The sequence below is a fragment of the Apteryx mantelli genome, chromosome 21 (genome assembly GCF_036417845.1).
Source record: "Apteryx mantelli isolate bAptMan1 chromosome 21, bAptMan1.hap1, whole genome shotgun sequence".
NCBI lineage: Eukaryota > Metazoa > Chordata > Aves > Apterygiformes > Apterygidae > Apteryx > Apteryx mantelli.
In genome coordinates, this window is record NC_089998.1 from 6,345,909 (window position 1) to 6,372,073 (window position 26,165).

Genomic DNA, 26,165 nt, shown 5'->3' on the forward strand with positions numbered 1-26,165 from the left:
TACAGGTACTGCATTTTAATCGGGGCAACACGGACAGGGACAAATGACAGGTCGTGGCGGGACACCGTGCAGTCGCCGCGCCGGCCCCTCGCCCCCGCCTCCCGCCGCGCCGGCTTTCCTGCCCGGAGCCCCGGCTGCCACGGGCTCCGCTTCCGTGATGCGTCGAGCAGCCGAGGAGGGGAAACATCACAAACAGCAACGAATCGGGTCTCGTGGTTTGTTCGTTTTTAATAACGACCGGATTTAAAAAGAAGGTTGAAATGGATCAGTCGGTGATGTAAACCGAGCGCTCCGCAGCCGCGGCCCTGCCCCGCTCCTCGCGCACACCGCCAAACTCGACTCCCTCCAAACCGCGAGGCCGGCACCGTTCTCCGGAGTGGGGAGGGCTCGCCCGGATCGCCTTACTGATGGGGAAACTGAGGCACAGAGAGGTTAAGGCCAACATGTCCTAGCGTGAGATGCTCCAAGCCTTATTTTCAGCGGTACAGAGAAGCTGCAGGTCCGGACGACGTCGGCGAGGAGTCGGGGGCCCTCGGCGCTCCCGCAGGAGGGGCTCACGGCATCGCCAGGGTCCCAGATCCTCGGCCGGCTTTGAATACTGTGGCCTAAACGACTCGCTGGCAGGCGCTCGGCATGCAAAGCGCTGGGGCGGGCGGACCCCGCCGGCGGGCCCTGCCGCGGGGAGGGGGACAGGCCGCCACCGCAGGCGTCACCACAACCAGCCCGGCTCCGGCAAGAGCGCCCTCCGCCCGGGAAAACGTGCCATCGCTGCAAAACCAAACAGGGTCTTCATTAACCAACCAAGAGCTTTTTAATACAGGCAAAAATCATTTTTTGTTTTTTCTGTTTTTCTTTTAATATGTGCAAATGTTTTAAAAGGTGTGAGGGACGACCGAGATGTCGGGCTGAGGAACTGCTACATCCCTAAGCCTTTTGGCATCGGCCGCTGCCGGAAAACCCGGCGGGCAGCGCAGGCGGCGGTTGGCAGAGGAAGGGCTGCTGGGGATGTCGGGGACCGGTCTGGTGGACACCGTATTTTGGTATTTCTACGGAGTGAAGCTCTTCCAAGCCTGATCCCAACACTGGTTCCTCGGCACCCGCCGCCCCAGCCGAGCACCCGCTCCTCCCCAGCGGCGACGGAGGGCCTCGGCACCCGGGTTTCCCGAGGAAGGAGCCATCTCCGAAAGGGCGAGGGGCAGAGCTGGCTGCTTCTCCATAAGGTGTCACCTCGGGTTACATCTCGCCGCTTTGCCGGCAGCCGTTAGATCAAAGCGTTTCGCTGCAAGCAGGAGGACGCCGCGGCCAGCAAGGCTCCCAGCAGCTCCCCATGCCACCCTGGCGTCCGCCTCCGGCAAGCTCGGCCTCTTCTGGGAAACGGCGGGTCTCTTCCGAGCCTGAATATTTACACGGCAGGGCTTGAAGTACAGCAGGTCCTTCGGACGATGGGCTGGGAGGTGCAAAGCTAGTGCAAAATCAAAAGCCTTTCAGAGGAAAGTGTCAAGCAAATGACAAGTGCATTTGCCTGGGTATTATTGTAAAGGTTGCACGGTTCATCACTTATCAGCAGAGACAATTACAGCAGTGTCACATTCATTGGAAACGTCGATTGGCACCAGGAAGGGACCAGTCTGGCAGACGAGAGTCAGAGAAGTTTGAGGCACTGCAAAGATCTACCTAGAAGAGTTGCATTTTGGCCACAAAGCATCAAGGAAAAGGAGTTTCCAGGGAAAAGAGCGAGGTGGCACCTTCCAGCAACCACCCGGCACTGAAACGCGGCGACTCACCAGGGCAGGAACTGCAGCAGAGGCAGAAACATTCCCATAAACTCCTAATTTGAGGTCTTAAAACGAAGCACGTGCATCAGTGGATCTCCTAAGCGGGGACAGGCTTCCCTGCATGCTCCGGGGAGCTCCCGAGGCCGTTTCAGGGAGCGAACATATGCTGGTTCGTGGCTCTCCACCATGCCCCTCTGCTCCCTGCTCCAGCCTTCACCTGCCAATGCACACGCTGCCCGCGAGCCCTAAAGCAAATCCCGTTCCTCCGCTAAGAGGCATACAAACATATCGAGCAAGGTCTCGAACAGAGCCGCTGTTTCTGTTGAGAAGTCCGCGAGGCAAATCAGCGCGAGCTGCCGCGGCACCGCTTCAAAAGCGAGAAAACGGCCTGGGCTGCCTCCAAGCCCTGGTGCGCTTTGCGTTCCCGGAAAGGGAGACGTGGGGAAGGGGCGACCTCCAAGACGGCGCAGCCGGCAGCCCCGCCGCGCCGCTGCACGGCGGCACGGGAAGAAAGGGCTTTTCACCGCCACCGCCCAGCGGGTCGGCGCCAGGGGAAGCCTGCAGGCGCGAGCGCCGGCGGCGCCGGGGAGAGGAGCGAGGGCGAGGGCTCCTCCAGCGTCTCTCCTGCCCCGCCAGCGCCGACGCAGATCCTCGATGGGCCGGAGGAGACGTCCCCGCCGACAGCTCCGGGCGCCCGGCGAGCTCTTCCCCCGAAGCCACCGCGGGGTTTGCGCCAGCTGCCTAAATATTGCACAAGGACACGAGGTCGGTCTCCTCGGGGACGGGGGAAGGCGTTTTCGTACGGGCATCGGGAAGAGCAGCTCCAAGTGCCACGGGTGGGAAAGGCGTTTGCAAACGGCAGAAGGATCCCAGTTCTCCACGTCCCGGAGTCTCACGGGGCTCCAGCCGGCGCAGAAATCAAAGCTGAGTCCAGGAGAGGCTCAGTCCCTCCCGCCTGTGCCGGCGTCACGGGGCACGAGCCGGGGAGCCGCCGGCCTCCCCGGAGCGAAGGGCCGGCCCCGCTCAGCTGCCCAGTCCGGCCCTGCCCCGCCGGGAGGAATCGGACCCCCCGGGCACCGTCTCGCCTCCGGCATTTCGGGGGCGCCAGCGAGAACGTCCTCGATGTCCATCCGCTGCCTTCTGCCCCAGCGGGGACTGGGGAGCACGTGGCACGCGGCGCGGTTCCCGCGGTTTTGAGTTTGGACGGGGCGATGCCTGTCCTCCGGCACCCGCGCCCGGCGCCGGCGAGCGGTGGGAAGGGGAAGGGGAAGCGGAGCTGGGAGCAGGCAGGTGTCTGGATGCAGAACGAGTCCGTCTCGGAAAACTGATGCCGCCGTCAGCCGTGCTGGCTTCCCCGGGAGACGCGGAGGTTGAGCCCTGAGCCGGCAGGATAACAGCATCGGCATCATGTGGCCGGGAAGGAGCCACGCCGGAGCGCGATGGCAAGCGGGAAAGGAGCCGGGAGAATGTCCACTTACACTCTTCCTCCGGTGGAGATGCCGGCTCCCGTCCCCGGCCGTCCTCGCGGCCCAGAGGGGACCGAGCGCGGACGCAGCCCCGGCTCAGCCCGCAGCCGCGCGGGAGCTGAGCCCTCGGCACCGGGGCGCTCCCGCCGGAGGGCACCTCCGGCCCCGAAACGGGAGCCGCCGTGGGACCCGGGGCTGCGTCCCTCCACACCCACCCGCGCAGTGCCAGCTCGCAGCACAGCGCCGATTTTACCTTGAATGGCTACAAAACGCGGTCGGCTGAAACGGCACCGCTGAGCCGCCCGACCTGCCGTTCTCCTCCGGGAGCGGGGAAGGAGGCGGCCGTCCCTGCCACCGGCACTGCCGCGGCCGCAGGGCTCCCGGGCGCTGCAAGCGCGGGGCTCGATTCACCCCCCCCATCCCCGCTGCGGGCAGAAACACAACATTCCCACGGTTTGCGAAAAAAGAAAAAGGAAAGCGAGTCGGTTTGAAAGCAAAACCCAACTCTCGGCTCCGTTAATACTTTTCATGCAGTAAGAAAAGGGAAGAAAATGCAAATTTGCAAGTTCCGGACACGGGCTGCTTCCTCCCTCTGCCCAACGCGAAGGCCGAGCCGGGAAAAGCAGCGCAGAAGTCTCCGAGAAGCAGAGCCAGGACGGGCTTCGGTGCGGCTTGGAGCTTGGGCCGAGCGATCCTTAGCTGAGCTGGCAGGGAGAAGGGCGAACGGAAAAATGCAGGAAACCGGGGAGCGGGAAGAGGAAAAAAAGCTACAGACCCCCCCTAAAACATCAGCCAGGCCACGAAGCACGGTACACGGGGGGTGGGGAGAGAGGGGGGAGGCAGATTTTTGGCTTCATTGTTATTGCAGGCTCCCGACGCCCCGCAATAGTGTACGAGCATGTAAACCTTACATATCATCAGCTAGGTGTTCGGACACGCACACGAGAGACTAAACACGGCAGCAACATTTACAACAAATAAATAAAGATGTCGATCGTAGAGATAGGCATATATAAAAAAAAAAAAAAGCCTCACATTTTTCCACCAAAGGGAAAAAGAAAAAAAAAAAAAGCACAATACTGTCTCACAAAAAATAATAATAATAATAATATAATAATATATATCCCTAGTGACCCGGGCTGGGCTGCCACCGGCATCGCAGATGACGCGAGGACTTTGTTCCCGTTGGCCGCTGGTGCCTCGGCTCCCCGGGAGCCCCCGGTACCTTTGGGCTCCATCTCCAGGCGGCCGTTTCCCGGGAGAGGGACACGAGGGAGCTGTCGCATCCGTGGCCCCATCGAAAAACGTCGGCAAGAGGAGCACGGGGGGGCGAGGAGGCCGGGGGGCCCCTCCGGCGGGCACCGCGTGGCCCGTTCCCCCGGCCCGCGAGTCTCGGGGGGTCACTGCCGTTCAGATCCTTTTCTTTCTCGTTTTTTTTTGGAAAAAGCGGAGGTGGGCGGATGGCGACGGTTGGTTCGGAGCGCGGAGCGGGGGCGAGAGCTCGCGCCGCGAGGGCATCCTTTGCTCGCGCAACATGGAGGAAGGCCGGAGAGGGACAGGCAAGCTTCGTACGGAGGCGGTCGGATGGCACGGAGAGACTCTCCCCCCAGGCAGCTGCAAGAGAGGACGGGGACGGCGGCGGGCAACGGGAGGGAAAGTAAAACCGGGAGCAAGGTGCCGCCCCACGACCGTCCCGGCAGAAACCCCGCATCCGGTGGGAGACGGAGCATCCCGCCGTGGACCGCCCCGCCGCCCCCCACGGCAGGCTCCGAGCGCGCCGGACTCACCGCCGCTCGCGCCGGGACTATACGAGCCCGTCGTAGAGGGAGAGGGCCTGCACGATGGAGGGGTCGGCCTTGGAGCCCTCCTGGAACTCCTGCAGCGTCAGCTTCCCGTCGGCGTTCTGCAAAACAGCCGCCTGCGCCTCAGCCGCCCCGCGCCGGGGAAGGACCCCTGCGGCCCCCGAAACACCCGCCCCGGGCGCGGGCGCCCTGCCGCCCGCCTCTCACCTTGTCCATCATGGCGAAAATCCGATCCACCCTCTTCTCCGGCGTGTTCTCCTCCTCGGGGAGCTCCACCGTGTTCCCCTGCGGAGGCGGCACGGGACGGGTCGCCGGCGAACCCCGCATTCCCCCCACCCGGACGGCATCTCCGGGCGCAGCCCTCCGCCGGAGCAGCCCGGGAGGGAACCGGGCTCCGCGAGCGGATGCTGCGGGGGCTGCGCAGGCCCCCGGGGAGCCTCCGAAGTCACTTCAGCATCCCCCCGGCAGGGTTTCCGCCCGCGGAGTCCGGCTCCAGCCCCCTTTCGGGGAAAATTCGGAGCAGACCCCAAGGGGGGTGTTGGCGCACCCCAGCCCAGCGCTGCCCGCCCCGGCCCTTACCACCATCTGATAAATCGCGTCGACAATGTCCAGCATCTCGTTCCTCGTGATGTACCCGTCGTTGTCCAAGTCGTACAGCTTAAAGGCCCCTGGAAGCGAGAGTGAGGCGGAGGCGCTTGGGACCCCGCGCCCGAGCCGCCCGGTCTGGAGCCGGAGCTGGAGCTGGAGCTGGAGCCGGAGCCGGAGCCGCGGCAGGAGCAGCCCAGGCGCGGAGAGCATCGCGCTCAGCCCCCGCGCCGCCCGCGTTCCCCGCGGCCGGCACTTACACCTCAGCTTCTCATCCAGCGTCCCCCGGGAGGTGACCGACAGCGCCTGGATGAACTCCGAGAACTCGATCCTCCCGTCCTGGGGGAGCAAGGGCGGCGGTGAGAGCGCCGCGGCCGCTGCCCGCTCCCCAGACCGAAACCCAGCGCTCGCCCGAGCGATCTGCAGCCGTCCCCGCGCGCGGCCCAGCGCTGGGCTGAGCCGGACGGGCGCGCTTAGGGGCACGTCCAAAAAGGCAAGCGGGTCTGAGCCGCCCGGAGGGAGGAGAGAGGCGAACGACGGCCGTTTCTCGCTGGCAGCTTGTCAGCAGAAAGCTCAGGGCGGCCGGCGCTGCAAAACCCGCCGCGCCGCGAGAATCCCGCCGGGAGCAATGCCCCCCCGGCCCCGGCGCGCAGGGGACGCCTTGCAGGCGGGCTGTCGTTAGCGGCACCAAAACACCTCCTTCCTCCTCGCCGGCTTTTCACCGAACAGCCTTTGCCCGCGTGATTTTCGTCAAATAAAACAAGCGCGAGGCCTCGCTCGCTGCCGGCTCCTCCGGCTTAATTTCATGCGCCAGGAAGCGCTGCAACACGTTGCTCGCACGGCGAGCCGAGCCGAGCCGAGCCGAGCCGAGCCGAGCCACGCCGGCGGCTCGCAGACTTACTTTGTTCTCGTCGAAGACGTTGAAAACAAAGGTGGCGAATTTTGTCGGGTCGCCGAAGGGGAAGAACTGCTTGTAGATCTTCTGAAAGCCGGCTGCGTCGAGCTGTCCGCTGGGACAGTCCTTGATGAAGCCCTTGTACCTGCAGAGGAGGCAGAGCGGGGAGGAGGTGGGCGGCCCACGGGTCCCCTCGCCCGGCACGTCCTCGCCGAGCCGGGTCCGGGCTCCCTCCGAAACCTGCCCCAAGCGCAGATGTGGGAACTTTCTGGCTAAGCCACGATCACGTCAAACGTTTTCCAGGAGCCAGGGACCCCCCAGCCCGCGTGCTCAGTCGGGAGCACCAAGAAGCGCAGGTGGGACTTCCAGACTGCGGAAAGCAACCGCACAAACACCCAAGTCCTCTGTAAGGAGCAGGGCAAGCATCAGCTTCAGCTAGAGCTGGTTACAGCGGGGGGGTCAGACACCATGGTGACGGGCTCAGAAGCCCATGTTCACCTGAACTGCCCAGGGAAGGCCACGGAAACAGCTCAGACCAAAGAGATACCTCGACCTGGTCTGCTCCGAGTGCGGAGGCTGAGGCTGGGCTGGGAAGGGAAGAAGCCACGGAGGCGTCTCACTGAAACCCCCCCAAGCCGACGGGCAGGTGGGTCGCGAGCAGGGGCTGAGCAGCCGGTCCCCAGCTTAGCCTGGGTTTATCCCCTCCACAACACGGAGCGCCCCTCTCCGCAGGCCAGAGACGACGGCACGACGGTGCTGCCGGGAAGCAGCGCGGGAAGCTGCCGCCTTGCTCCAGACCCGTGCGATTGCTGCCGGCACGTCCTCGACGGCAGCGAGGGCGCAGTCCCACTGGGAAAGTGCCGCTGCCCGGTGCTGGTTGCAGTTGGCACGGCTGCTCTTGCAGGTCCGGGCCACGTGCCAGCCGCGTGCCGCTCTCCGCAGCGCAGCGGGGCGCGCTGACCCTTCCTTCCTTCCTTCCTCCCCGGCGCCGTCCGCCCGGGCCCAGGGCCGGCCCCGGCAGCGTGGGCAAAACCAGGCGGAGCGAAGTTTGGGGTGGGCAGGCTCAGGGCACAGAAAGCACTAGCAGCAGGAGGCTTCAGTGGCTTGTCCCAGATGCTCCTTGCACTGCGGGGGCCCGAGCCTGCGAGACGCAGACCAACACAGCCCTCCAGCCTCACAGTCAGATACCATGGTGATGGGCTCAGAAATCCGAGCAGCCATCCTCCCTGCAATTTCAGAGCTCCCAAGGAGGAAACCTCGGGTTTCGTGCACCCCCATCCCCATCTGTTAGCCAGGCTGCCCTGTACCCAAGCCTTCCCAAAGCCATCGCAGGCCCCCGGGGCCACAGGCCACCCAGCAAGGACACCTGAGCCCGCACACCGGGAATGCATGCACTGACTGGAGGGAAAAAGCAGCACCAGAGATGGATCGGGTAGATTTTAGCGGGGCTGCGTTGCCATGTCCCCTCTGCACGGGCAGGTGCTCATCCCAGCAAGGCGCCTTGCAAGCGGGGGGGCTGCTGCAGTGTTGGACATCTTCATCTCCCCGGCTTTCGCCATTCCCAGCCCTCCTGGCTCCGAGCAGCATGGGGAGGGGGAGCAGGGCTGCAAGGAGTCTTTTAAGCCTCCTTGAAAGCAAAACGTCACCTGCACGGCGTGACCCGCAACCAGCCAGGCCACGCTGCAGCGCGGGTTTCGCCGACGGCGCAGGGGGAGAGGGCGGCAGGGGCCTGCGGCGAGCGCTTCCGCTTCACCGACACGCTGCCCCGCGCGCACGGAGCAGGGGCAGGTCTGCAAATGGAAAAGCTTCACCTAAGGGCCACATCATTGCCTCGCCTCCACCGCGGCAGCGTGTCCCCGTTAAGTCAGGGCCGGTGCTGCCCGGCTCGTCCCAGCGGCTGGCAGAGCCGCCGGAGCGGCTCCCGGCGAGGAGACAGCCGGGAAGGCTCCCCGGAGAGTCGCTGCCCCACCGCGGGGGAGGCGCTCGCAATTAGCAGCCGCCCCCCCAGGCAATTTACAGCCCACTTCTCCGCACGCGCGCGCTGCAGCGGAGCCACGGGAAAAAGCAACGGCAGCAAGCTCCGGAGCAGGGCCGCGACCCCGAAAAGCAGCCCGGGCGGTGCAGCCGGCCCCCGCGAGCTGCCTGCACTTTGCCCCGGCTCAGCCGCGGCTCCCCGCGGGCTTTTTTGGGTGAGCGCCTGCGGGAGCGGGTCGCGGGAGCTGGAGGAGGCCACGGCAGAGCAGCGCGCGGGGCCGAGGCCAGGGCCCCCCGCGGTGCCGCCAGCCCCCGCCGGGGCCGGGCTCGCCGAGGGGCCGCGCGAGCGTCACGCAAGCGCGTCGCCCCGCTGCGGCTGCGGCTGCGGCTGCGGCGGGGCGGCGGGAGGAGGGAAGGGGGTGTCGAGGTGGGAAACCAAAGTGCCGGTTACAGCTTCTTCACGCTGCTGCAGCTATGACTCACTACGGGGGGGAGAAAGGGGGAGAAAGAATGAAAACCTCGACTGGCTTGATGGGGAGATAAAAGGGAAGCGGTGGCTTTTCCAGGGCGCCGCGTGCGGCGGGGACGGCGCGGGCGGGCGCTGGCCCCCTCGGCCCCTGGCACCGCCAGCCTCCGGCAGGGACCACAGCGTCCCGCGCAACAAGCCGCTTCCCCATCCGCTCCCAGTGCCGGTGGCACCCCAGCAAGATGACAACCGCCAGGCTGGGGGCCGGCTGCCGGCCGGGCTCCGCTGACTTCTGCTGGACACGCCACGCTTAGCGCGTCCAGGGCGAGCGGTGGGTGCCCCGGGGCTCCATCGCGCCGGGATGCATCCGTGCGTTTTCCCCGGCACACTCCGTGGCGCTCACTAGTGCCGTCACGCGGGAAGGATGTTGGCGGGTGACGAGATTGGCTCAGCACTCGCCCAGCTGAGGCCTGACCTCTCACGACATGGAACGGCTGCAAGAGCCAAAGCGAGATGGGGACCAGCCTGGAACCAGAACACGTCACTTAAAACAGCCGCAAAGGCTGCCCCAAGGGCCGGAGGGGCATCGAGCTGCCGCTCGAAGGGTTAAGGCCGTCCCTAGCGGGGGCAGCTTAGGACCAGAGATGGATGGAGAAGTTTCCAACAAAACCACCGGCTTTGGAGGATCCCTGCGTCACAGGACGGGCTCTGGCGGCCTCATCCAGCTGGGCGGCTGCCAGCGAGAGGGGGAAGCAGCCAGCGGCAGAGCCGTGCCGCGTGCGTGCCGTCCGTAATATCATCTTTATACGGCATCAGAATCACGTTTCCGTGATTCTCTTCACGCGAGCGCCGGCGGGGCCAGCAGCCGTCTCTCCGAACGTCGCGCACCCGGGCGCTCGCTGCCCGGCCGTGCCTCAGTTTCCCCATCTGGAGGCTGCAGGTTGCCAAAGGCCGCGTTCAACCCCAAGGCGCCACAGACTTGCAAACATCCGGCAGCGACGCCTGGCCTATCCCGGCCCGCCGACGCTCATCCGAAGCCAGCGGGAAAAAGGCACCGGGGCCGCTCTCCATGTCCCCAGGGTGCTACAGCACCTCTGGGCCCCAGGCAGGCTCCGCCGGGCTCCACGGCGCCAGTCGGCACGCGAAGGGCAAGGTCCCCTCCGCCGAGCAATGCCGTCACCCACCGCGAAGCGCTGGCTTGGGGGGGCACAGGGACGCAGCAGCCCCGAGACGGCGGGCGCGTTTCGCTCAGCTGCCGGGACGTGCAGGATCCCACGGAGGTGGTGGCAAGCGGGAGGCTTTTGCAACCCGCCATGGCAGCTCTGGGGCTCGTTGCATTTGCTCCGGGCTCCGGAGCCCTCCGCGGAGCTCCGTGCCGTGCCGCCTTCGAAGGCACCTGCATGTTGAGGAGCTTGTGGGGTTCCTCTGCTCCGGAAAGTGCGAGCAAGCCCTCGAGGCACTTTTGCCCGCGGAGGACCACGGGCTCGAGTCTCGCTCGCTCTCGCTCATGGCAATGAACGGATTCCCCTTCGGCACTGGGATAGCTGCAGGCAGGAGAAACCATCCCGATCCGTCTCCCCTCCAGGGGGGATTGGGAGAAAGAGACGGGGCGAAGCCGGGGCTTGGCAAACTCCGGGCTTGGCTGACGACTCCCCGTTGCATCCTTCCAGCGGGAGCAGATGGAAGCGGAGCGTTCACCTTTACCGGCAGCCAGGAGCGGAGGTGGGGAAGCGCAAGCGATCCCACGCGGGCAGGCGGCACCGCGGCCAGGACACGGCGCGAGCCCCCGCGCCACCACCACCGCCGCCGCCACCGCGGGCCCCTTCCCGGGGCCGGGGGCAACTCGCCAGTGCCGCAGCCGCCGGCGCGGGACGGCCGCGGGATCGCCCGCCGCTTCCCACCCGCCCGCGAAGCTGCCGCAGCGGAAACCTGCAAGCGCTGGCGCAGTTTGTTCTTTTTTAAGCCGCTCGCGCTACATTATTTATGTCTGGCTCCGTGGGTTCCGAGCCTGCCTGTCACGCAGCCTCCGCCAGCGATGAAGCCGAGCGGCTCACGCGCAGGAAAACGCCGTGTCTCGCCGAGCGTCGAGGACGAGGGCCGCGAGGGAGGCGGCAGGGCCCGGCGCTGGCGGAGGCTCCGCAGGGCCCGGGCGCCGCGAGGCTGCGCGGGAGAGCCGGCTCCCTGCGCCGGTCCCCCCTCGCGCCCAGCGTCTCACCCGCACGACACGCCGCGGCCGGACACTCACCACTGCTGCACCTCCTTCTCCGTAACTGCAAAAGAGAACAAGAGGGAAGAAAAAGAAAAGAAAAAAGAAATTTAGAGCTTTCCCAGCGATTGCCGCCGTTTCACACTTAACACAGGCGACTCCTGCAGCCCGCAGGACTTTCTCCCGGGAGAAGGTGCCCGGGGGCTGGCTCGCGCCCCGCGGGGCTGCCAACGGCCGGTGAAGAGCCTTTGGACCGAGTTGGTGCTTCACTTGAGTGCAAGCGGTTGCCTCCAAACCCCAGCTCCGGGGAGGCTTTCGCTAGCCCGGCCGGCCGATGGGGGCTGCTGAGGTGCCCCCTCCCCGCCGGCGAGCTCCGCCGCCGCCCCGGAGACCCCCGACGCCTTCGCCCGTCACGGCCCTTTTTGCATTAACCTGCCGCTTCAGAGCGGCTCCCTCCGGGCTTGCACGAAGACGCCGCGTGCCGGCGCGTGAGCTCCTTCTCACAGCCGCCCTCCTCCCCTGGGCTGTTTTTAAAGCCTGACTGCCAGGTTTGCCGGCGCCGCTGCCCGCGTCTGGGCTCGCAGCGCCGGGGCACCCGGCTGCCCGGGCGAGCGAGGGGCCGCGGCCCGGCTGGGGGGGCCCGCGCACGGGAGGCCCCCGCCTGGGTGCAGGGCCGGCGCCGGCCGCAGGACGAGCGGCCTCCTTAGCCGTTTCCTTTGCATCGTGCACCTAAATAGCAACAAAAAAGCGATAGCTCTGCGGCTGGCTGGGATAACAGGCAGAGCGGGGATGTGTCAACCTGCAAGCGGCTGATAAAAATAGAGAGCCAAGGTGCACCAGCAGCTGCCAGCTACCTCGGACGGCGAATAAAAGAAAGCCCGTCTCCATCGGAGAGATTTATAACGGGCTCCGCGAAAGGTGCAGGCTGCAAAGGCGAGCCCTGGTCCCGCAGCCCGGCCACGGCGCGGGGCAGGGACGCGGGCACCCTGTGCCGAGGCAGGGTCCCCCGGCGCCTCCCCGGCCCCAGGCTGGCGAAGGGCTTCGGCAGAAGCCCGGGGACGCGCCGCAGCGGGAGCGGAGCGATATATATTTTACTGACGGGGTGTCTAGACGGCGGCCGCGCGGGGAAGGCGTGGGGAGGCGGCACGGGGGATGCTCGGCACCTGAAGGACGCACACGGGCTTCGGCAGCGCCGCGGCAGGGACTCTGACGCTTGCTTTGGCAGGACTGTCGAGTAGGATGGTAAGAACAGACACTGGGAAGGACAGAGGGTCCCCTGGCAGGATGGAGCCGGGAATGACACCATGCATCCAGCCGGAGAGAGGCTGAGCCAGCAGAGGGGGAAACGACAGCCACGCCGATGCCCACGGACCCCTGGTCTCAAAACCCAGGGGCTGCACAGAAACGTCCTTCCAAAAGAGAGATGTCAAGCAATGGATAGGAGGAGGAGGAGGAAGGGAAACAGCAGGACTTTGCAGATGATGGACAGGAGAAGGAGGAAGGCAAATGGCAGGACTTTGCAGCAGATGATGGACGGGAGGAGGAGGAAGGCAGACGGCAGGACTTTGCAGATGATGGACGGGAGGAGGAGGAAGGCAGACGGCAGGACTTTGCAGATGATGGACGGGAGGAGGAGGAAGGCAGACGGCAGGACTTTGCAGATGATGGACGGGAGGAGGAGGAAGGCAGACGGCAGGACTTTGCAGATGATGGACGGGAGGAGGAGGAAGGCAGACGGCAGGACTTTGCAGATGATGGACGGGAGGAGGAGGAAGGCAGACGGCAGGACTTTGCAGATGATGGACGGGAGGAGGAGGAAGGCAGACGGCAGGACTTCGCAGCACTCCGGGGGAGGCGAACGGGGCAAGGAGAGCGGCCTGGAGCCGAGGTCGGAGGCTCGGCTCAGCCCCTCCAGGCTCGCCGCCTTTCGCTGTCTCCCGTTGGGCCGCCTTTCCTCCAACGTGCTATTTTGGGCCTGGAGCAGCCTTTCAGCTCCGGCAGGAAGCGATTAAGACACGTGTGCTTTTTTTAGCAGCGGAGCAACACTGCTAGCGACACGCCGGGGCTGGGGCAGGAGAGGGGGGACGGAGCCGGCTCCCCTCGCGCCTGCCGGAGGGACGCGCAAGGCTCCCACGTGGCGCCAGCTTTTCCGACGGAGGGACGCCAGCCCATTCGGCACCGCGGGAGGCGTTGGGTCCTAGCTAACGGTTAGGCAGCAAAAGCCCATTGCCAGGGGTTTGAGCCGGAACCCCGCCAGCGATCGCCGCCGTCGCCCCCCTCCCCAGCGGGTGGCACGCCGCAAGCGGGGCCTGGGGCCAGGCGACGCTGTACGTGCCAAGACGTCGCGGGGAAGCAGCACCTCGCCGGAGCCGCTCCTGTGCCTTTAGGAAACCACTCGCTTGCAGGGATAACGGGAGCAGCGATTGCCACCGGCGCGGGGGGAAGAGGCGCCTTGCACCGCGGCTCTTCCGCGGCTCCGGACGGAGGAGGAGGCTCCAGCGCCTCCGCGGTGCTGCTCACCCCGACTTTGCCAACTCTCTCCTACCAAAAACCAGCTCCCTGGGTGCATGGATCCTGCCGGAGTGCGGCCCGAGCCGGGCGAGCAGGATTTGGCCGCGGAGCATCCCTCACGCTCTCTGCACGGCTGTGCGCCCGGGAGGACCGAGGGCAACGTCCGAGCCAGGCGAAGACGAAAGGAGATGCGGCAACCGAATGATTAAGCCCAATCGAATCATGGAAGGCGCCGCGTGCGCCCACGCTTCCATTTTCCAGGGTGGTCCACGACTCCTTAAGGATCCCATCTGGAATGGGATCCATACCCACTCGCTCCCAGATTGCCCGGCCTAAAATTGCAACTGGGCTTCCCAGGTGGGATTTGCTCGTAGGCACCCACAGAAAGGTGCCAAGCAAAGCACGGCTTGATGGGGACAGAGAGAGACGTGCGTGCGGCAGCCAGCGGGAGCCCGGGACTCCCAGCAGCGCCTCGCCGGGACACGCAGCCCCGGCAGGATCCGGCCCCACCGCCGCGTTGCCGTCAGGCTCCCCGTCCCGGCAGCTCCGGTGCGCGGGGCAGCGCGGGGCAGCGCTGGGGCAGGGTGGGGAGCCGGCCCCCTGCCCCGAAACCGCGGCGTTTACGTCCGCCAGCATCGATCGCGGCGAGACGCCGAGCTGACGCAAACTAATTCACAGCAAGACGCGGAGGCAGCCGAAGGCTTGACCCCCAGTGCTCAAGGATGAGGGCGGATTCGGATCAGCAGAGCAGCTCCGGCCTCTCCTACCGCCACCTGCACCCAGACCCGGCTGTCCCGGCCCTGCAGCCGATCCTGCAAGGGATCCCTGGCTCCCTGGAGGAGGGGAGTGCTCCCGGGCCGTCCCTGTGCCCGGCGCCTCCCCGCTAAGCCAGGAGCTGGTGCTCAGCTCAGCCGGAGAGCTGCCGCGTGCCGGCCCCCCGGGACGCCCGTTCCAGCAGCGGCTGCGGGCACAGCTATAAATAGCGCGCGTAGCAGCTTGTTAGCGGATGCAGCGTGCCCTGGGATCCTTTGGGATGAAAGGCACTAAATAAATGCACGGTATTAGTATTCATTATTAACCGTAGTACTGGAAGCGGCATCGCCGAGCTGGAAGCCCCAGCCACGCGCCGAGGACGCCCGCCCGCTGGTACAGCGCCGCGCGCCGGCTCGTGCCGTCAGCATCCGCATCGCCGCCGCTCGCGGCAGAACGCGGGGAAGCGCCAGGCGCAGGATCCGCACCGCGGGCACGAGCCGCCGGGCAAGACGTCCGAGACGTCCCCGCTCGGCACCGCTGCCTCGGACCCGACGCGCAGCCCCAGCCTGCGTCCTGCGGCAGGCGGCAGCGCCACGGCAGCAGGGATTTGGGAACAACCTCCCGCCCAGGCGCGCAGGCAAGCTGAGCCAGGCACGCGGCTGGAAAAAGGGGGAATTAGGGAGAGACGAAGAGCAGAAGCGTAGCTAGCAGGGAGCGAAAGTGCGCGGAGGGCAGGGACACTGGGGATTTAAAAGACGTGGGAGTCTCGTAGCCCCTTAAATAGCAGCTCTGGTGCTTAAATAAGCTCCGGGCTGTGCTCCGGCTTCCTGGCTCTGCAGTCGGCGCTGCTCCCGTCGCTTCCCATCGGCTCCATCCTCGGCAAGACCGAAGACAGGCACTAATTCCCGTTTAACGAGGAGCGCCCGCCCGCCCCGGCCCCCCGGAGCCCCCCACCCTCGGCCCCCGCCTTTCAATCACCGCGCAGCGGCGTACGCGGGACTGACAGCGCCGTCGCCACCCGCCCCCCGCGTGCCCCCTCGCTTCCCACCACCCAGCTGCCACCGCCGCAAGAGCAGCTCTGGTTAATCATTGCTTAAGCCCGTTAATTCGTGTTTGCCAGGCAGCGGGGAGAGGAGGCGCTCGGGACGGCGAATCCTCATCCATCATCCTGCCCCGGCAGGAGAGCCGGGAGCAGGGCAAGGCTTTGGGAGCCGCGGGGTTTGGGAGCTCCCGGCCACGGTGGGATGCACGAGGCGACGCCGTCGCGGTCCAGCCCTGCAAAGCTTTTTTGCGTGGCTTCGCCGCTGCCCTCCCGACCGGCGGCTGATCCACCGGGAAATGTCGCCGCCGAGCTCCCCAGCGCCTCCCTCCCTCGCTCCAGACCTTGCACGGGATAAAAGCACCTTGATCCCACAGGGGCCGGGGCCACGGACACAGCCGAGCTGTCGGGAGAAGCAAAGTTAATTATTTCCAGCCGCGGAGCAGTTTTCCCCTGACCGCCGCAGGGCTCTCTGCAAAAACCACTTTGCAACCTTATCTCTGCGTCGCAGCAGAGCCACCGGCCGCGACGGCAACTCGTCCAGCATCGCCCGCCGAGACGCCTGGCGGCATCGGTCCCTGCCGGCGTCGCGGGGCTGCGTTTCCCCCGCGGCTTTGCCTCGTGGACAGGGAAGAGCCGTTGCCTGGCTGCAGTTGTACGTCCGTCCGTAGGGGAGCAGCCAGCGGGGAGCGCGGGCCCGGCACAAAGCAGCCGCGGGCGTCCCCCGCGCGAGGTCTGCAGCGCCGCGTCTCCTCGAGCGTCTCCCCGCACGTCCCCTCGCGTGTCTCCTCCCCTCGCAGCTGCTGCTTTTTCTTACATCTGTCTGCTCCCCGGACGGGCGGACGTTTTGGGGCTGCCTAAAGCCGCGGTGTAGAAGTGCCCATGCGCGCGCTGGCTGGGCACCCATGCGTGTACGGGCTGGGTGCTCACACGTAAATTAATTGGGCGCTTATGCATGACTGGCTACGCATGCTTGAGCTAGATGGGCATTTGTGCGCAGATGAATTGGGCACCCGCATGCAAGCTAATCGAGCACTCATGCATAAATTACTCGGGCGCTCCTGCGTGGGCTCACTGGGCGACCATGCATCAACCGCTTGGGCGCGCAGGCGTGAATGAAAGGGGCACTCACGCGGGAAGGGACGGGCGCTCATGCACAAAGCCATCGCGTGCCCATTCACGAGTTACTCGGGCGCTCCTGCACCTATCCGTGTAATTACACACTCGTGCAGGTGCTGATTGGGTGCGCAGGCATGAACTGATCGGGTGCTCGTGCATAGATTAATTGGGCACCCATGCGTGAACTAATTGGGCGCTCATGCACGGGCTAATTGGGCGCTCATGCACAGATTAATTGGGTGCTCATGCACGAACTAATCAGGCGCTCATGCGTAAATTAGTTGCACACTCATGTGCATACTGACTGGGCACTCATGCATGAATTTATTGCGTGCTCATGCATAAATGAATTGGGCGCTCCTGTGTGAACCCAGTAAACCCTGCAATTTATGCCCAATACATCCCACCCCTCGCCTCTGCAAAACACATATTCCAGAACTGTTTGAACATAAATCCATTACAAACGCTACTTTCGACATCATCTCAGTGTTAATATTCATCAAGTATAAACTCCGCTCTTCCTCCCTACAGAACAGACAATAGGGATTAATACCGTAACGATGTGCACACAGACTCGCTAAAGTCTCACTGCTTTCCCCTGGGAAGCAGACTGCAGGGGTTAGCATCCCCGTCGGAGCACGAACCCCTCACCCCCGCGCGCTGGGCTACAGCGGTTAGTGCTACGGCAGCCTGAACCCACGCTTACTACAAGCTTCACACCCGGCTCCTGCAAAACACCTAAGCAACAGCCTGACCGTGTCTGCGCAATATAAACGCCACCCTCCGCCCCTGCAGACCGGATTATCAGGAATCACCATAATCTGAAGACGTATACCAGATTTCAGGCCTCGTCCCTACAAAACACGTAACCAAGAGCATAACAGCAGCTGAAGTTATTCACTGCTCTTTAGCATACGAGCAAGGGATTGAGGCGGCAGGAGCAAAGGTTAAACCCAGCGTTGGAGGTGCCAACGGGTTCCTGAGCAGAGCAGCTACAGGGCTTCGTTCACCCCAAAACGGGAGGCGGGCAGCGCCTTCAGGCAGCGCCGAGCTCCTCCGGGTCCCCGCGGCTGCACCCCATGACACGGGCGGCCTCGAAGCCGAGCCGCACGTCACCGCTTCGGAAATTCGGGTTGTTCAGCCGTGACGACTCGCTCTCGTTAAAACTGGGGTTGAAGCACGCCACCAACATCCTGGTTAAACATTACAGAGCGCGCTGTCCTCCCGCGGCGCCCGGGCTGCGGCGCCGGCACCGCTCCCTGCGCGGGGCCCCGGCGCTTTCGGCAACGCGGATCCGCTCGCTCGGCCACGACGCCCTGCTCCTCCTCCCCTCGCCCCCTTCCACGCGGACACCTCCGGCATCGGCTCCGAGATGCTCGGAGAAGAGCAGAGCCTTGTCGCTGTCATTCGTTGCCGCCGAGACACGAAGCAATGTGCGGAGAGAACGGCGCGTGCATTTGGCGCTCCTCTCCAACGGCTGCCATTAGTGGTCTGCCGAGCCAGCAGACTGGAGAAGCAGCTCCACGAGCGGCTCCCTTCCCGTCTCCCCCGGGGCCGGTACCAACAGGAAAGCCAATATGCAGTTAAAATCCTTTTTAGACTTTATTAAATATTTAAGGGCCCAACATTAGGTTTCAGAAATTGGGTTCGGGGAAGAAGCAGCAGTCGCTGCTTGCAACGAAGACGGCAGAGGAAGGGCAGAGGAGAGGGACCTCGCGTGGGAATTAATGAATCGCACAGAAACGCTCCCGCAGCAAGAGCCGGCGGCTGCAGCAGCTTCATCCCAGGCTGCGTTTCATCCCGGCTTCCCCAGGAGCCGGCAGGGCGATGCCCCACGCCGAGGGCACAGCTGCCCCTGGACTGCTGGAGACGGAAAAGCCGGTGACGGCCGGCAGCCCCTCTCCCATGGGCCCTGCGGGACGGCGGCGGCTCTCCACGGCCGCTTGCTCCGTTCTCCCCTTTCCTATGGGGATTTCATCGCTGCCGGCTGCTCAGAGGCACCCTGACCCGGGCAGCCGAGCCGGGGCAGACGGGAGGGAAGGAAGCTCCTCCTGACTCAACCGCTAAGCCCGGGCCAAGGTGAGGTCGGGAAGACATCTCCGGGCAATGCCGAGCGGGCTCCGGGCGGCTGCTCCCGGGAGCCCCGTTGCAGGCGGCTGCGGGCGCGGGAGCCTGCCCGCGGCGCTGAGCACCCGCTCTGCCCGGCCAGGGAGCCCCGACAGCCAGGGCTTCGCCGCGGGCTCCTACGGATTAACGCGGAGAAGCCGGAGAAACACGCGCAGGAGAAACACGGAGGTGCCCGACAACCCTCCTTCCGTTTAGAAACCTAAAACGTGCCTTAAGGGGAGAATAATTTGCAGGAGATACGGGAATGAGCCCTGATCCCTCCTCAGCACCGAGAGGAACCGCATCCAGGGCACGACTCGCGTCTCCAGGACAAAACGCTCGGAGCACTTGCCACCAAGGGAAGCGCAGAGATCAGGTTCGGGGCTGCTCCCAGCCCGCCCGGCCGCATCCTGCAGCGTAGCCCTGCTCCGAGCATCCCCGGAGCTGCCCTGGCCCCCCGCAAGGATGCGGAAAGCCCCCGGCCCCGGTCGCCTCCGAGGAGGCCCGGGAACACGAGCGGGGAGGAAGGAACAAAGCGAGCGCACGGATGTCACCCCGATAACGAAGCGAGCGTCTTTGCCAGCTCCTCCCCGGAGCAGTCGCTTCCTTTGATGACTTCAGAGTTTCTTGTTTCACCACCTTAATTACAGCGGCAGCAGCAAAGGTCAGGAGAGTGGTTAAGCAGATCCATTAACATGTCAGTGGATAAATGAAATGTGATTCTTCTGATGCCTTGGCAGCACCAGGCAGCTGCCGCGAGAGCGACGGGGGGGAACTGCTCTCTCCTCCGCCGCAGAGGGAGCCAGGGATGCTGCCGTCGCTTCTTCCCTCTCTCCCTTCCCATCGCGGCAGTGCAAGTACCTCCACGGGTGCCACCACCCACGCGTTTCAGCCTGGCTTCGGGGCCCCGGCGTCGCCACCCCTCCACGCTTCGCTTCTCCTGCAGGGATTGCGCCCACCACCTGCTGCCGACGGGCAGGAGGTGCCAAAGCATCGGGCTTTCCGGTTACCTCCTTGCCCCAATTTCTGCTGGATGAGCAACAGGAGGGATTTCAAAACGAACCGACCTGGCAGCGAAACCCGGTGCCCGGGGCCAAACGCTTCCCTGGCTAAAACCAAACCCGCAGCGGGGAGCCTTTGGCAGCCCCCGTCCACGGACGTCCCTTCCCTGCTCCTCCATCCCGCCGCCCCCTCGGGCGTCCTCCCGGCTCCCCGGTGATGCCGGAGGGCCACGGGGGCCGATCCTGCCCGGCTCCGCGCGCTCGGCTCGCGCCCGGCGCTCGCAGCAAGGCTGAGGAGAGCAAAGAGCGCGCCGGCACCATCCGCTCCCCCGAGCCGCCTCCGCCGTGGGGATCGCGGGCGCTACCAGCGCCGATGGCCCCCGTCCTGCGTCCTCCGGGCCAGGAGGCGACAGGGAAGTTCCTAGCTCTAAACTACTGCGATTAAAGAATTTTCTTCCCTTTCCCGCAGAATTCAACCAGCCGCCACATACCTCGCTAACTGTAAATCAATATGTTTGTAGTTTGCTCTTAAACTGATGCCCATTAATTCAACGCATTACTGTTGACCAGCAGAGCCAATTTTGCGGCTTATTCTAAAAGAGAAGAAAACGACGATGCCAGAGCGAGCTTAAAATCCACAAAACAGATCGCAGTGGGTGGGACGCGGCTCTTGGGAAAAGAGCATCTTCCTTCTCCCTGCGCCCACTTTGCAGCCCGGGCCTCCAATTCCCGCGGGCGTCACGTTGGCACTCTCGGAGAGCTGCTCCCACACCTCCCGCCCTCCCCACGCTCTTCCCTGCACGCTCGCCGCGGGCCCGCAAAGGCACCCGCAGCGCCAGGTCCCGCATCCCGGTCCTGCCCTCGGATCCTCGCGGTGGGGCACTTCCAGCCGAACGGAGCCGAGCGCAGCAAAACCGCCCCTCGCCGTGCCAGCCCTGCTGCCAGACACGCGGGATTACACGGGCATTATAGCTTTCGTTAAAAAAAGTGGTGTTAGCAGCCCTGGACGCAGGACCAGGAGCCCACTTCAAGCTATTTCCACCCGTGACGTGCATCCTGCACCCATACTCACGCTCTGCACTTCGTGCAACTCGAATTCGAAGCCTTGCCAGGCTGCAGGAGTAGCAATATCCCGGTTTCTTCATCAACCTCCAGCTTAGCAGACCCCTTTGATCGCAGCCCTGCGAGGCTCCTGAGCACAGTCCCAAACCCCATCGCAGCCCTGAGCCGTAAGCACCTGGTTAAAGTTAAGCGTATGCTTAAATCCACACGGAATCGGGGCCACTAGATGTGACCAAGGGAAGAGGGTGGTTCCTTTGAGCCTCGAGCGTTATCGCCTCCTGGGACAAAATGCACAGCAGCCAAAACTGCTTCTCCGAGCTACCTCGACGAGGCCTCGGCAGGATTAATAAATTAATGATTACAAAGCACTTAGGAGCTTTTGGATGAAAGGCTCTATGGAAGTACAAAGAATTACGTAATTTATTATTCATTATTATTATCATTCAGCGTTGGCTTCTCCTGCACTCTCCTATATGTCAACAGCCTGGCCTCTAAGGTTAAATCCGCACCCTTCGTCCGGGCTCCCCCCGCCAGCGCCGCTCCAACGCCCGGCAGACGGGCAAGCTTGGCCATGTCAGATTTTCTAAGGTGCTTGGAGATGCCAAAAGGCACCTGGCGATGCATCCAAATCAACAGGACTTGGGCAGCCGGCTCTTCTAGGACACCTTTGGGGGTCCCTCTGCGTCTTTCGGTATCCAAATACCATTAAAATCTGGCCCTAAGCACTGTAAGTCAGGGGCAGACTGGGAGGGGAAGCCAAGAGACAAGGCTCCCAGGTTGCTGTTACCAGCAGGTCCCAGTAAAACCTGCCTTGAAGAGTGAAAACAGCAGCAAAATAATGCTCAGATCTCATCTGCACCCATGATGGCAAACCTACAGCACCCCCAACACAACCGACATGCCCCGCTGTCCCGGGCACACGAATGGTCCCAAGCTCCTCTCCTCCATCAACTACCTCCCCCGGGATTGCTGCTACCTAGGCAGGGCCAGAGAAAAAAATGAAAAAAAAAGCAGGAAGGAACGGTGAGACCAGAGGGGACAGGGCATAGGAGGGAGCCACCGGGCATTGGAGGAGCCCAGAGGACACACTGCACGGGTCTGGGCTGAGGGTCTTCTTCAGTCCCGCAGGACTGATAAATCTGCACAGCAGCCGTGGGTGGGAGGTTGAAATCTCTCCCCCCTCCCATGGCAACAGAACCAAGAACGGGCTTTTCGCTATTTGCTCGGTTTTGTTTTGAAATCCCGCAAGTAGAAAATGATGCAATGGAAGGAAATCCCATCTTGGGAGAAAGCCTTCATGTACCGCAGCCACCGGCTTGCACGGTCACGGGGACCTCACCACGGAGGAGTCTGTGCCCTCCCTGGACAAGAGCGGGTCTCCGTTAGCAGCCAGTCACGGCTCCTGGGAGACATCTGTCCAGATGTGCAAGTCAACCACCAGGTGACAGCCCCAGAACTGGAACAGCAGCAGAAACAGCTCCAAGCACTTCGAGGCAGGCCCAGCGTCTGCTCGATAACGTCACTGACTGCAGGGATGGCAGCCACGTGCCAGGTGCTTCAAAAGGTGGTCGGTGACAAGCCACCAGAGAAAGGCTGAAATACCCCAGTGCTAGGGAGCAAAACCTGCCCCCACCCACACCACCGGGAAGCGTTAAGCGTAACATGGATAGGAGCCACCTAATTTGTGGGTGCAACTGTCCCCTACTCAAGCCGGTCCACTGGACGCGTCACTGGGGCCTGGCTCAGTCCTCCTCCCCGGCACGTGGTGCAACCCTGGACTAACACCTGCACCTCCCCTGTGCCTGGATTCCCTCAAATGGAAAAGGAAATTAATATCTTTCCAACCTCCCAGGGTCTGGCGATAAATCAGAGGCTCTCAGACACGCCTGGGAGGGCCGTACGAGGCGCTCAGCGAGGCGAGGGAATGCCTGCTCGCCTTGACGACTGCGGAAAAGGTGCAGAAACACTCAGCAAAAGCAATTAATCCCAGAGACGAGAGGTGGAGAGAGCAGAGCTCAACAAACAAGAGCCTGGAATTAGCGGCAGCTCTCGCCGACGGGCCCCGCACCGCCAGCGGGCACGCCGCCTTCCCATGGGCACGTCCGGCTGCTGCGCTCCCCGGCTCCGCGGGCTCCCACCGCGCTCCCACCCGGCCAGCCGAGAGCACCCGAAAGTTGAGAATAAAGTGACTCTAAAGCAGAGCCGGCCTCATCCAGCAAAAGAGACGTTCGGGTGCAGGCAGACGACGGCTGCGCCAGCGCCACGTTTGCTCGGCGGCTGGTGGGACGCAGAGCGTCGCTGCCCTGGTGTGGCACGCAGTGAGCCCGCCCGGGCTCAGCGCCTTCCCCGTGCACCTGGCGGGGGCAGAAAACCCAGCAGGGCGGATATCACCCAGCAGATGAGCCTGCGCTGGGGCCAGCTCTGCCCCGATCCCTCTCCGGCGGAGAACGGATGCTATCGGCGGAGCACATCCTTCTGCGGACGACGGGAGCCGAACGCGCGATTGCAGCACGGCGGTAATCATACCCGGCCTGGCTCGGCTGCGCCCGCCGTGGGTCACGGCTGCAGCGAGGATGCCAAGGCGCAGGGCTCAGCCGGCACTGCCACGCCGGCACTACGTGCGCTCCCGGGCCACTTCGGGGAAGCCCAGCCGGGGTAGCCAACCTGTCCCACCATCACGCGTGGCTCGGCTATGCGGACCTGCCCCCTGCAACCTGCCCGCCTTCTGCCCGCTGCCGGCTGTGCCACGCCGCGAGAGCAGCCCTGAGCGTAGGGTTGTGCAATGCACCAGCATTGCCTCTTCTCCATATGGGAGAACTTGCTGCATCCTAATCTATTGCCTTTTTGGGTAAGCGCTGCTGTGGGACTGCAGCAATGACAGCGGGGAGAGCTCGCAGGTCTGGATAGACGTTAGCAGCTCCCCAGCTAGGCAAAGGGCAAATATCTCCAACCTGTGAGCCGGGAGGCAAACTTGACCCACCGAAGCCTTTGTTTCCTTTGTGCATCCGTCAGAAAAATAAAAAAAAATAAAAAAAGATTCTGCCAAAACTGGATGGCTGAGCCACTAGCCACGTTAATGAGATTAGATTGGAGGTTCAGACTGGAAAGCCACTCGCTTAGAAAATCAGGTTATTAAACTGGTATTAAGGTGCTCATAGAAAAACAGGGAACTCCGCGGCGTTGGGCTCTCCTCTGCGCTTCAGAGCACAATAACAAAGGAAACCCCTCTAACTAAGAACCGATGCACCCAAACTTTGAGAGCCGCGCAAACGGTTCGGTGCCCTGTTTAAGGAGAAGCTGCCCAGCACCAGAGAGGAGCGAGGGGAAAAGAACCCCCCGCGAGGGCCTGCAGCACCCTCCCGGCAGCGAAACCCCGGGGGCCAGGCAGCCCCAGGGAGAAGGGATGCTCAGAGCCGCAGGGGCAGGGAGAGGGCGGAGGAGAAGGAAGGCTCCTCGCCCTGGGGGGGGCACAGCGGGAGGGCAGGATGCGGCCCTTGTCCCACAGCTCCTGGAGGCTTAGAAATAGGCCGCGGAGGATTGTTTTCACGAGAAAACAGAGCGTTTCTCCGGCTCCCCTGCCGCTCTCCTTGTCTCTGCCGCTTGCCTTTTGCATTTATTTATTTATTTATTTATTTTCCCCTCCTTCCCAGGCTAATCTCGGAATTCTTGCAACAAAGCCCGGCGGAGCCTGCGCGCTCCGTTCGGGGAACGTCCACGGCAGTGCCGATGCCCGGAGAAATCACTGCTGCTCGCTCGGAAACCCAGGGACGAGCAGCCGGGGGAGCAGGCCGGGGCGGCGGCGGGGGGGGGGGTGCAATAACATTTCAGGTTTGCAGCTGCAAATCTTCCAGCCGGGCGCAGACCACGGCAACCTCCGCAACCGCATCCGGCCCCCTGCACACGCACACACACACACGCACACGCAGGGGCCCCCCTCGCCGCCCCCCCACCCCCCCAACCCGGAGCATCGCCAGGGAGAAGCCGCTGCCCGGCGGTGGCTCCCCGGCCGCCAGCAGCGCCCGGCCCGGCCTGGGGGCGCCCGCAGCACCCGGCCCCGCCGCCCCCCCCGCTCCCCCCCCTCCGCCGCCAGGGCCGGCTACTCACAGTACGTTTTCCTGGTCAGCTCCTCCACAACTTCAGGCTTCAACTTGCTGTTGGATTTCCCCATGGTGGCCGGCGGCTCCGTCAGCCCGAGCGGTGCATGCAGCGCCGTGTCGCCCGCTGCCTCCCGGCTTCACTGGCGGGGCATGGAGGGAGCGGGGGGGGGACGCGCAGCCTGCCGGCAGCGGGGCCTCGGCGGCGGCTCCGCGCGGCTACATCCCGCGGAGGAAAGAGGAAAAGGTTGCGCGGTGTTGTTGTTGTTGGGTTTTTTTTTTTTTGGGGGGGGGGGTGTCTTTGTTGCCGGGGTTTGGGCAGAAACCCAAGCGGAGCGGCGCTGCAGGGCCGCCTCTGCGTGCGCCCGTCGTCCCTGGCTACGCGCAGCCTCCCCGCCCTCCGCCGGCAGGAGCGGCGCGGCCGCGGGCGCGGAGCGCTGCGCTGCGCTGCGCTGCGGCGGGCGCGCCCGGCCCGGCCCCCCCCCGCCCCCCCCCGCCCCGCTCCGCCCCCCGCGGGAGCGCGGCCGCGCGTGGGAACGGCCCGCGGCCGGGCGGGGGAAGCGCCGGCTGCCCGCGAGCGTCCCCCGACCCTTCCCGTTAAACCAAACGCGCCGGGGAAATGCGCCCAGAGCGAATATTTAACAAAATATTAGGAGGCTGAAAAAGAGGGGGGGGTTGGGGGGGGGGATGACGCTGGTCTGAGCTTCCCCACCCAAGCGCTCTGTAGGGTCCCGGAGGGCTGATGGGCTGCAAGAGGACGTGGAGAAAAGGGACCTGGCGGTGCAACGCACAGCCGTGGGCAAGGCGCTCCGGGGCCCGTGGGACACAGCGTGACCTTGGCGGGACACCGAGACCTTCGGCTGTAGGAGCGTCGTCCGATTCTTGTCGCTTTGCCCCCCGGCGTGCCCACCTCGAGGCCGGTCCCCACCTCTCACCCCGAGATCCTCAGGGCTCCTGTGCGCGTTCATTCGCTGCCTGCAAGTGCATAGGGAGACCACGTTCAAGCCGTCCAAAACCCCAATGGATTTAACCTGCAGCAGGTCTGTGGCACAGCCAGCGACCCGTACAAGCGCTAAAAGCAGCAGTACTCAGCTCTTCTCCGCCATCATCCAGGGTTTCATGCCTCTACAAAAGCACCCGGGGTATGTGTGTGCACGCATTCGTTAGCCATACCTGATGCACACGATAAATTCAGGTTTCTCCCTCCCTTCCTATGTTGCAACTAAGGCCTCGCTGGAGCTGCCCAGACATGCCGGGACTTCTGTGTCAGCAGCCAAGGAGAGGGAAATATCTGTGCCTGGATACAGTAAA

At 64.2% G+C, this 26,165-nt stretch overlaps 1 protein-coding gene across 5 annotated transcripts; it reads right to left on the bottom strand.

Moving 5' to 3' along the window:
* On the bottom strand, nucleotides 1-25,829 carry NCS1 (neuronal calcium sensor 1). 5 transcript variants are annotated; one of them, XR_010886143.1, is made up of 10 exons: nucleotides 25,783-25,829; nucleotides 24,865-25,073; nucleotides 11,209-11,233; nucleotides 6,530-6,668; nucleotides 5,889-5,967; nucleotides 5,623-5,711; nucleotides 5,251-5,328; nucleotides 5,029-5,144; nucleotides 3,495-4,855; nucleotides 1-768 (listed from the first exon to the last, which is right to left on the bottom strand). XR_010886143.1 is itself a non-coding variant. In XM_067309082.1 (8 exons), the coding sequence occupies exons 1-7, from the start codon at nucleotides 24,926-24,928 to the stop codon at nucleotides 5,046-5,048; spliced, it is 573 nt and encodes a 190-aa protein (XP_067165183.1). In that variant the 5' UTR covers nucleotides 24,929-25,275; the 3' UTR covers nucleotides 1-768; nucleotides 5,029-5,045. The 5 variants fall into 5 exon arrangements, 1 of the variants encoding a protein (XP_067165183.1); XR_010886144.1 differs by having other exon boundaries at nucleotides 25,790-25,808; XR_010886142.1 differs by lacking the exon at nucleotides 25,783-25,829 and adding an exon at nucleotides 25,567-25,773.
* Between the last annotated feature and the right edge of the window lie 336 nt (nucleotides 25,830-26,165).